This window comes from Gymnoscopelus braueri (assembly GCF_963280865.1).
Source record: "Gymnoscopelus braueri genome assembly, chromosome: 15".
In the NCBI taxonomy this organism is placed as follows: domain Eukaryota; kingdom Metazoa; phylum Chordata; class Actinopteri; order Myctophiformes; family Myctophidae; genus Gymnoscopelus; species Gymnoscopelus braueri.
Genome location: NC_137620.1, coordinates 28,417,385 through 28,429,146, shown reverse-complemented (window position 1 = coordinate 28,429,146; position 11,762 = coordinate 28,417,385). Strand labels below are relative to the sequence as shown.

The 11,762-nt window shown below is 41.0% G+C and overlaps 1 protein-coding gene across 1 annotated transcript in view; it reads left to right on the top strand.

Annotated features, from left to right (window-relative positions):
• Positions 1–11,762, top strand: part of arap2 (ArfGAP with RhoGAP domain, ankyrin repeat and PH domain 2) — a 197,589-nt gene that overhangs the window by 142,136 nt on the left and 43,691 nt on the right. Inside the window, exons 19-21 of the mRNA XM_080451401.1 lie at positions 1,532–1,733; positions 9,352–9,415; positions 11,106–11,269. Coding sequence (XP_080307527.1) covers positions 1,532–1,733; positions 9,352–9,415; positions 11,106–11,269 — 430 coding nt within the window. The remainder of the gene's footprint in view (positions 1–1,531; positions 1,734–9,351; positions 9,416–11,105; positions 11,270–11,762) is intronic.

The window sequence follows — 11,762 nt, the reverse complement described above, 5'->3', positions numbered from 1 at the left end:
GCAGTATTGATACTTTTACTTAAGTAAAAAATGTGAGTACTTTTCCACCACTGGCCAATAGTACCTGAGCACAGAGATGCTATTTGCTTGGCAGCGCAATTAGGGGTGAAATAAAGTCTTTGAATATCAATCACCCTTTTGTGGGAGCTTTGAGAATTTTACCATTTATTTCTGTCCCATTTGTGCAGATTTAAAGGCCACAAAAGCCATGCAATCATTTTTCGTGAATTGTCCCCTGAGAGTATAATAATGGTCCCTTTACTGGTCTCTCAGTTAAATTAACACTCGTCTATATACTGTACAGGAAAGTGGGGAAAGTTGAATCCCTATTTTACATAACTGCACTGCAACACAAAGTTTCACTTTGGCTCATGATCAAAGCACTTGTGGTCCAACTCTGTGTTCTGTGTTTGTTTGTTTGCAAATCAAAATATACTCAAAGTACCAAAATAAAACGTACCCATTGTGCAGAATGTCCCATTTCAAGTTCAAAATGTATACAAAGATCTTTTGAAAATAGCGAAATATATATATAGGGCTGAAGTGATTAGTGTATGTTTTGTAATAGCCATCAAAATCTACACAGTAACTAGTAACTAAAGCTTTCATACATTATTGTAGTGGAGTAAAAGTACAATATGTTTTAAAAAAAAAAAAATCATTGTTGGTCCAGATAGTACTCATTGCTATAGACGTTTTTGTTCAGTAGGAGTCTCCCCATCCCTCCTGCTCTTTAGAAAACAGAAAATCAATTGTTCAGGTTGGCATACCAATTTTATCCAATCAGGAGAAAGAACTTGCACAGAATAAGTGAAAGTGGAAGTGATGGCGCTAAGAAATGAGCAGATACAATTATAGAAGCTGGAACACTATAAAATTAAAGCTGATAAACTCTCCCGATTGGCTGAAAAAATAAGTGTTAACAGAAGTAAAAGTATTGAAAATTGTAAATACTGAAGAAAGTAAAACATACCTCAAAATTGTGCTTGACACAACGGGTGCCAGCGTTTTATTAAAACAGATTACGTTGAGTGCCAGAGATCTCACCGTTTGTAACGCTGTGCTGTTTATAGCTGTGGACTCCACGGCGAGCACCCACACGCAAACAATGGGTGCATGCACGACGATCGATGGTCCTGGCTGACGCTTGGAACAATAACATCTCTCACGCGAGTCGCCATTAAGGAGTAATCGCCCATCGAAAATGACTCGTTTTCCCCAATGTAAAAAGTTGAGGAGATACAGAGGTTTTTATCAAGGAGATAGAACGGGAGCGGACGGGGAGCCTTGTTTTTTGGCACGGTGATCCATCTGTCCCTTCCTTCTCAGAGGCACCGTGGGGGATTCCAGAGCTGCGCTAGCCCCCCCCCTTGTGGAAAAAAACGAAAAGACTGCACCTAAGCGCTACTCTCTGAAAACACGTTTTTTTTACCGTGTTTGGCACCCGATGTGTTAAGTACAGTCCTTGTACACATGTACTTAGTTACTTTGTTTGTTTGATTGTTTGTTTGTTTTGTGGTCTGCTCCACAGTGCTTCGTCCCGTGTAAAGTGGAGGGAACCCTGCGGAGGGACAGCGAGCTGATCGGCAGGCTCCACTACAAGGAGGGTCACGACCTCTACCACTGGAGAGTGGGCTGGTTCGCTCTAGGAGGTTCGTCCCGCTTACACTTCAGCTCCGGGGAAGCAGAGGGGTCAGAGGGAGAGCTTCGGCTCAAGCAGCTACAAGAGCTTAGTAAGTATACGTGCATCCCATGCACACCTGCTTCATGCTTTCAGCGTGGTGTTTCCTTTTGTTTACAACTAATGAGTCACACCTCGGCCATTACCGTTAACCAGTGGTGGAAAAAGTACTAAAACGTTTTACTTAAGTAAAAGTATCAATACTGCAATGTAGAAGTACTCTGTTACAAGTAAAAGTCTGGAATTCAAAATTACTTGAATAAAAGTGTGTGTGTTCATCCGAAAGTTTTTTAGAGTGTGTGGGAGTATTTTTTTTCCTTTTGAGGTGCAGAAAAAAATTGAATTGTTCATTTAGAGAGGAAAATAAAATGTGTTGTACATGCTCTGTGTTTATTTCATGTAGTCCATCAGACTGCAGCAAAGTGGATGGACAACATTGCCCCAGTTATCCTTTTACATGCTGTAAACAAATCGAAAAAGGAGTTTTGACGAGATTGCGTTTCTCAGGCTACAAACTACTTTTCAACGTGACAACGGAATACTCCTAACCGAATATCGATTATTACACGCCACTTTTTTTCTATCATTTATGGGGGGGAAACGGCACCACACAACGGACATCAATGTTAAGCTGTCTGTCATTATTACTGGCATTCTTGTGTTATTTAACCCATTAAGACCGGGAACGCATCTGTGTGTCACTTTTAGATTTCTTTGGCTATTCAAAAATAGCAGATAATAGCACGGCACCGAGTATGAGCTTGTAGATCTGATTTTTTTTTTTTTATCTTGAAAATTTGTGCAAATCTTTGAATAATATATACGTTTTGAAGCGATTTTTTAAAACTCTGATCTGTGCTTCTGGGGGTGTCTGGAACAACATATTTTGAGATGGGGTTCCGTGGCCAAATACATATCATTTTGGGGGCCCTTGACAGTTGGGGGCCTCATGTCTTTGTCTTTGTGATATGTTGTTTTTGTTGTTATGTTGTTTTGTTGTTTTTGTTGTAACGAACAGACCTTGTGAAGACAACTTTCCCCTTGGGGACAATAAACATTATTATTATTATGGAAAAGTTGGAGCACCACTGATATAGCAACATCAAAGTTTTTTTCAAAAAACTGTTTGTAGAATATATATTCAAAGATTTGCACACATTTGCACAATTTTTTCAAAAATAGCAGATCTACAAGCTCATAGCGCGGCACCGAGTGCCGCGCTATGAGCTTGTATATCTGCTATTTTTGAATAGCCAAAGCAATCTTAAAATGACACATATGCGTTCCCGGTCTTATTGAGTTAAAGTGCACTCAGTGCAGCAGAGCTTCTGCCAGCATAGGTCTCTCAGAGTCGGCAGAGTTCACACAGCGTTGGCAAGACGATCCAACATTTCTAACGTCTCAATCAATTACACCGGGGAAGAAGTGCAAAAAGGAAGGAGGGGGCAAAGATCAATGAATCTTTTTTAATCCATTTACAGCTATCTGTGGATCAAATCATAATGTTTCCCCAGCCTTAACCCATTGATACCTGGAACGCATCTGTGTCACTTTAGATTTCTTTAGGCTATTCAAAAATAGCAGATATACAAGCTCATAGCGCGGCACCGAGTGCCGCGCTATGAACTTGTAGATCTGCTATTTTTGAAAAATCGAGGAAAAAAAATTGGGTTTTTCTTTCAATTCTTTTTTTGGATTTAGAAGACCTTTCTAGAATCTTCTCAGGTCTTAAAGGGTTAAACTGCCCTAGAGGAGGACGCAAATACAGTATACAGTATATATTTTATGGCATTTTGAAAAAAGCATGCTTGTCACAGCTTGGCACGGCCCCTTTAGGCGCCAGAGGGGACACGCGGGGTCTTTTGTGACGAGTGACATAACATTCTGGAACATCGTCAGGGTTTTCCCTGTAGGAGCCCACAGTGTGTGACATGGGATTAACTGTCATTTACTTGGCTGCGACACCACCGCGTGAAGAGCGCCTCTGTGGAGGGGCGAGAGAGTAACCACATGAACCCTAGTGTGGGGCTTACCGATACGGCTTCAAACCGATAGCACAGTTAAAGTAACTAAGTACATTTGCTCAAGTACTGTACTTAAGGACAATTTTGAGGTACTTTTACTTTACTGGAGTATTTTCAAATTTCAGTACTTCTACTTCTACTCCACTACATCTCAGAGGCATATATTGTACTTTTACTCCACTACAATTATTTGACAACTTTAGTTAGTTAGTTACTTTTTAGATTTGGATTATTATTACAAAATATACATTAACCACTTTAGCCCTATTTTATACGTAGGCTATTTGAAAATAGCAGATCTACAAGCTCACAACGCGTCGCATCGCGACGCATTGTAGATCTGTAGATCTGCTATTTTCAAACATGTTAGTGCTTTTACTTTAAGTACATTTTGATGCCAATACTTTTGTACTTTTACTCAAGTCCATTTTTGATTCTGGACTTTTACTCGTAACAGAGTATTTCTATATTGCAGTATTGGCACTTTTACCAATTCTTTAAGTAAAGAATTTGAGTACTTTTTCCACCACTGCTCGCTTACACTCCCAGAGCAAGGGAAGGCTGCAGCATCACACAACAAGATGGCTCAGACAGTCGTGTTTAGGAGTGAAAACCAAGTCTTTTGTAAACGTCTGTGTCAAGACGTCTGCCTCACAAAATAAACTGGAAGCAGAGGGAAAAAAGAGGGCGAACTAAAAATGACAGATACCGCAGGATAATCATTAACCTGTCACAGTGCTCAAATCAGTCCCTCCCGCCTTAACGACTATTTGAAATAACAGGTTTTCAAACAAGATAAGCGTATCGTCTTTGAACTCATTCAGTGCAATTTTCTCAGTGGATTTCTGTAAAGACTGGCTGAATAGGGAACAATATTAATCCCCTTGCTTTGCTCATGGAAAAAAAGCTAAAGCGATAGCAGGCACCAGCCCCAGACTGCAGCCCCGGTATGTTTGAAGTGTGCGTTGCACTGCGTATGGTTGGTGGTGTGTTAAACAGAGGACATTCAGACGATAAGCCTGCATAATACATCACCACAGATTAGAGAAACACTATTGTCTTAACTGGACCAACAATGATTCATTTATAGGACCAGACCTGAGGAAGAGTACTGTGAATGATGGTGGTGAACATATATTCACAAGATCATTTGTAAGTTGCAGGTCTCAGTAGGCTATAGTGTGGTATAGCTTAGCCTCGATCTCCAGGCTTTTATTTTCCATCGCGTTTTGCTCTAAAATAAGCGCCTGGACCAGCCTGTTGATGTTCCTGGCATAGGAAGTGGGAGTCAACCTTTCATTTCCCCAACCAACCAGAGTGCAGTGGGCGTCACTCCAAATGTTGTGACGTCAGGGCTCTCAGTGCTGCACATTGGGGGAGGAGGGTCTGTCTGTTTGTCCGTCTCCGTCCGTCCGTCCGTGAGTGATTTTGTGTAGAGGGAAAAAAGGAGCAGCGCAAGTATAGACCCCTGGGGGACCCCGGTCAAAAGGTTTAGGTGTAACTGCATGTGCAGTTCTTGCAGTATCTTGCTTTCACGCTTGCACTTATTTAACATTTTGTTTTCTATTGAAAAAATAAACCAGAAAAACACCAGAAAAATAATTTTAGCGGGTGCAAAAGGAGAAATACATACAAATATATCAAAAAAGTGAATTCCATGCGATGCCCTTGTGCATGTACTACTACATGCCCCAAGGAAAAAAAACCTGCACCCAACCCTGCAGCTCATTTTTGGTTCACTCGATAAGCTACTCTGTCCACCGTGGCTTGCCAAAGTCGGACGGCGCGCTTGGTGATGCACAAGGCCATCGACTGCCCCGCCGTGGGCACTGGATTGCCTGGCAGCTTGCTCGGGCGCGCCTCACGAGCCTCAAGGCCTCGCTGTCGGGGCTGCCTGCCCTGTTCTCAAGTCATTTCAAAAGTCATGCGTTTTGTAAAACTTTGCACATACTGTATGCATGGATGTCGAGCGAACCAAAATGAGCGCTCGCCAAACATTTTGTCCTTGGGAATGGCCATACATCTTACGCACAATATACCATCTGGTGGTAAGTCATGAGGATTGGCCAATAATAGTAATACCTATTTCTAGGACCTCCATAACTCTGAGAGTGTACAAATGGAACCAAATTGGCCTTCAAGGGTCCATTTGGTTCCATTTGTACAGTATACTCTCAGAACTATTTGGAACCCCCTCAAGGAACCCTGAGGGTCCCTGGACCTCACTTTGAGAATAACTGTAATGGACTAAAACAAGGAATCTGTACAGTACCTACGTATATCAATAATCAAACATCATCACTCATGTCATAAAGATTGACTATTATGAATACAGTTCAGTCAGATAACTCACGCCAATATTTAATTTATAGAATGTAAATACAAGTGTGAATATTATATTTTTATCTTGGCGTTCAGGCTCGGCTACATTTCTCTCCCTGCTCAGCACATTTAGACCACCATCATCAACCATTAAGAGCAAGGGGATAGATATACAATAACAATCCCCATGGGGAACAGAACTATTAGCAGAGCCCGCTGGGTGGTGCTGGGGTGGTGGAGGGAGCAAACAGGCGCACACGGTACCAACAGACCAGGGTTGACAGCAGGAGGAAGAACAGTGGATGAGGTGTGTTCAAATAACCCGCCAAATTGGACAGATGATTGCCACGTTATTGTATGACGTGCATCCGTATATATACACCCACATAGTAAATGCTCATGCGTGAAACCTCTCGGGTGTATCTGCCTGAACATAGCTTTCAGGCTACACATCATGAAGTATCAAAGTAGCCTACAGCTCTATTTGAAACATTATTGCGTTGCATCTGTTGCTGGCCCATTAACCCATCAAGACCGGGAACGCATCTGTGTCATTTTAGATTTCTTTGGCTATTCAAAAAATAGCAGATCCACAAGCTCATAGCGCGGCACCGAGTGCCGCGCTATGAGCTTGTGGATCTGCTATTTTTGAAAAATCTGAGGGAAAAAAAAAAAAAATATATATATATATATATATATATATATATATATATATATATATATATATATATATATATATATATATATATATATATATAATATTAAAACGATTTCTATATGTATGTATATACATATTTTTTAAAACATTTTTTTTTTTTATAGCAGATTTACAAGCTCATAGCGCGGCACTCGGTGCCGCGCTCTGAGCTTGTAGATCTGCTATTTTTTATAGCCAAATAAATCTTAAAATGTCACAGATGCGTTCCTGGATTGAATGTGTTAAACAAAGTTGAAGTACATGATTAATTTGCGAGGCACAGTGTTGAGGCGTCACCATTCAGGGGAGAGTTCAGTCTCAGGACACCCTGGCAGCAGCTTATCTAGCATGAATGAGGTTGTCGAGGCTAATTCATAGTTTCATGAAGTGTCTTTATAACACCGGTCCACTAAAAGGCTTTAATTTCTCCTGCCAAAACCATCACCATTGTGGAAAAAATGAGATAATCTCTCTTACAGGAATACAGCACCTAATTACAAGGCTACCAGGCCACAGAGTTAGCTCTTTTTTCCCTTTTTATCCCGTAAACATAACACAAACATGAATACAAAAATGATTCCTCCTGATGTGAGAGGTGGATAAAAGATTCAATTTATTTGTTCAAACAACGACAAAAAGTTCCTTTAACTGATAACGCGGTGAATGGCGGTGTCTAATCTTCTCTGCTTTCTTACCCCTCCACTTGTCTAGATCACAATGAAAGTGTCCTCGCCCTTGAAAAGCTGCTACACTAAATAGAAACAAACAAATTTGGCAGCAGAGATGATTGGTGGATTAATTGTTTCCAAACACTTTGCTGGTGAGATGTAGCGGGACTTTCTAGTGATAACATTAATTATAACTCCTCTGTTCCGGTTTTAAACAAGGATGTCTGCCTTGTACGCCAGGCTTAACGTTGTCGGCTTCAAATTTCCTGCCAGAGACGATTTATCGCGAAACGATCGATATGTTTATGCAAAAGTACGTGCAAGGATTTGGTATGAAGAACATCGAACGTTTACGGAGATTTTGTCAGTTTGTGATGGTCGGGTAATGGGGTCATGTGCATGTGTCATACATGCCTGTCTGTTAAAAATGGTAGGGCCCCTTAAAATATATAATCATTGTGTGGATTCATATGGCTGTAATACCGACAGACCTGCCAAAATCTTTTTAAAATCATAGCATGCTGCTCCTACAAGCATTCAAACCCACCAACTATGTTCCTATTTTCAGCCATTCTCTCCTCATTTCCAACTATTCTCTTTATTTTTGAGTGGTCAGTATTCATTGTAATGATCCGGTGAGATATTATGAGGGTCGTTGTATGCATTTGGTGCTTTCCTCCTCTTCCATTACATAACTACACTTTAATACACTACTGTCTGGTCTGTGACCTGTCAAGATATGCTATTCTGCAGAGCACAATGAATGTATTATTTTGTCGCTGTTGGGTGGAAATATTGTACTGTATGTCCATTTTTCAGGTTCCGAAGAAGGATAGAATGAAGAACTATAGTCACAAGCTCTTGTTAATACTTTTTATTTGTTAAATATTTATAAAACCCACAGACCCTCAGACACTTGCAACCTGATGTCACCATTTTGGTCATATCATATGGGCAAAAATAGCAGATCTACAGGCGGCTATTTTCGATGCTTTTGTGCAACATACGACAAAGTATACAATAGGGCATTCATGTCTCATTCTCATTCTGAGAGTCTAAATCTCATCAAATGGTGATCCATGGTTCAAATGCCGAATAAATAATGGACCTTGATGTCAAAAAAGGTTTAAAAACAGTGATTCATTAAATAATCATAAAAAGATAAAATAAGAGTCGAGTTGTTCTGTGGTTGACCCGTACAGCATGTGAATCCTTAGAAAGATGAGTCATTTTTGTGGCAGCAATACGGAGGACGCGACAAAAAGAATGAGGCTCTTTGAGCGATTTCCGCCCCCGTTCAAAGGGTTAGACCAGTTGTTTTCAAACATTTTGTGCCTCAACGTGACGCATTGTGAGCTTGCAGATGGGCTGTTTTAGCTACTTTACTACTAAAAAATATTGTGCCACATTTTCACCTATAATGACATGCCCAACAAAGGAACACCGGGTTGAAAGGGGTTAAAATGTAGTGATGCACAATATAATCGGTAGCATATCGATATGGGCCGATATTTCATTAAAAATGCAATATCGGTATCGAACCAATGTCAACATAATTCCGATATTTTTTTCACCGATATCGACCGACATTTCACCGATATTGACGCAGTAAAAATGTGACCGTCAATGGCTTTGAAAAAAAAATTAGTAATGAGCTCAATATAAATAATAATGCAATACAGTATATCGTATCGGATGATTTGACCCTGCATATTATCGGATATCGGCCACATTTTAAATATCGTGCATCCTCTATTAAAATCTCCTTAGGGTATAGAATTGGCGAATAAACCACTGATACTGTACACTATAATAGTTCACAGTATATTGCAGTAATAATGTGTGCTTGTCCACAAACCCCAAGGCACACCTGGACTTGTCTCACAGCACGCCGTTAGGGAACCACTGGTAATATTGCTTGTACGTTGCTCACCTTTTCTCTGATGTTCTGTCACCCAGCTGTGTCCACACATACAGAGGGCGAGGACAAGATCCAAGTGCTGCTGATGGTCGAGGGCGGAAGGTAGGCGACTCCTGTGATGGTTGTTAACCCATCGAGGCCTGGAACGCATCTGTTGTCATTTTGTGGATGTCTTTGGGCTATAGCTTGTAGATCTGCTATTTTTGGAAAAATCTTGAAAATGTGTGCAAATCTTTGAATATATGTATTTTTTTAAAGCGAACATTTGTAACTCAAATCTTTGCTTCGTGGGGGTCCCTGGAACTAAATATTTTGAGATGGGGATCCGTGGCCAAATACATATAATTTGGGGGGGGGGGGAAATTGTATGAAAATGTTTGAGCACCACTGATATTATAGAAACATACATTTTTCAGAAAACTGTTAGGATTTTGAAGACATTTGTAGAATCCCCAGAAGCAAAGATTTGAGTTACACATTTTTTGCTTTAAAAACATATATATTCAAAGATTTGAACTCTGTGCCACACTACGAGCTTGTATATCTGCTATTTTTGAATAGCCAAAGAAATCTAAAAATGACACACAGATGTGTTGCCGGTCTATATGGGCTAAAGGGAGAACAAAAGGCGTGTAAACTTGCCAATGTGACACGGTAACACAGAGAATTACAGAGGCCAGTGTTTTCTATTAGCTGTAGTGCTGCCTTCATGAAGGGGGGCCTTGTTAGCCGCAGTGTGTGTTGTTGCCTCACCTGCGCTAACCACATGATTTACTTGTAACTGAAGTCTTCCTGGACCAGCTGCTCCAGTCCGGGAGACGAGGCGAGGGGGCCAACATGTCACATCTGAGCTTTTTACACACAGGCCAAGATCACAAGAGCTTTCTTTTCCCTGTGAGTGTAGCACAATACGTATTATTTCTATTCCCTAATTGCTTTCGGCTGTTCAGATCAAATGGTGTCTCGTCTTTGTTTTCGAAACAAGACTTACTTGAGGCTAATAATGGTGTGGCCTGCCGCCTGCCTTTGCAATTGAAAAGGCATTTCAGACAGTTAGCTAAGTTCATTTATCAGTTATCTGACTAACTGGTTTGAATTCCTAAATAGCGGTAAAAGTGGTTCTTTGGCTTATAATCATAAGGGAACCTCTTTTAGTGCTATATATCACCTATCTTAAAGGTGCTACTGTATGTAGAACCATTAGAGGAGCCTCAACTGAAGAACCAGTAAACAAACCCTGAAGCATTGGTTCTCAAAGTGGTTGGGGGGTTCCAAGCTGGGGTCCCCAGCAAAATGTGTAAATTTAGCATCACAGTCATTTTAACCACTTTAACCTTTTATACTTTGGCTATTCAAGAATAGCAGATATACAAGCTCATAGCACGGGCACCGAGTGCCTCGCTATGAGCTTGTAGATCTACTATCTTTGAAAAAACGTGAACATTTGAGCAAATCTTTGAATATATATATATTTTTAGAGCGAACATTTATAACTCACATCTTTGCTTCTGGGGGGGTCCCTGGAACAACATATATTTGAGATGGGGGTTCGCGGCCAAATACATATCATTTTGGGGGTCCTTCACGTGAAAAAGTTTGAGCACCACTGCCTTAAAGAACCATACAGTCGCTTAACAACTCAACCATAACCCCCCCCCCCCCCCCCCCCCCCCACTGGAGTACCTATATGTTCTTGTGTGTAGGGTGTTATTCAGAAAATGAGGTATGTTCTTAAATGTAATCAACTGTGTAAATGTTGTTTGTGCTGTGTTTCTCCTGTGCTCCTATACAGGACCGTCTACATCCACGGTTTCAACAGGTTGGACTTCGCGCTGTGGCACTCCGCCATCACGCTGGCTGCCGGCACCGACGGCCGGGCTCTGGGGAACCAGCAGCTGAACAGAAACGGCGTGCCCATCGTGGTGGACAGCTGCATGGCGTTTGTCACACAGTACGGTGAGTGAGTGACACCGATAGGTAAATTAGGTTGTGTGTGTACTGTACTGTACCGTTTTATCAGCAAACTTGTCCCGGTTGTGCGGCTGCAATGTACTTTTTTTTTAAAAACAGGCTCTAAAAAGCTGTTCCCTGGCGATGCTTGTGGCATTATTCTCCGCTGAATTTCATGTCCCTCCTGTTGTGTAGCAGAGTTTAACCCATTAAGACCGGGAACGCATCTGTGTGTCATTTGTAGATTTCTTTGGCTATTCAAAAATAGCAGATATACAAGCTCATCTATGAGCTTGTAGATCTGCTATTTTTGGGGGGGAAATTGTGAAAATGTGTGCAAATCTTTGAATATTTATATACATTTTTAACTCAAATTTTTGCTTTTGGGGGGGTCCCTGGAACAAAATATTTTGAGATGAGGGGCCGCGGCCAAATACATGTCATTTCGGGGGTCCTTGACATGAAAAAAGTTTGAGAACCACTGATATTATAGCAACAT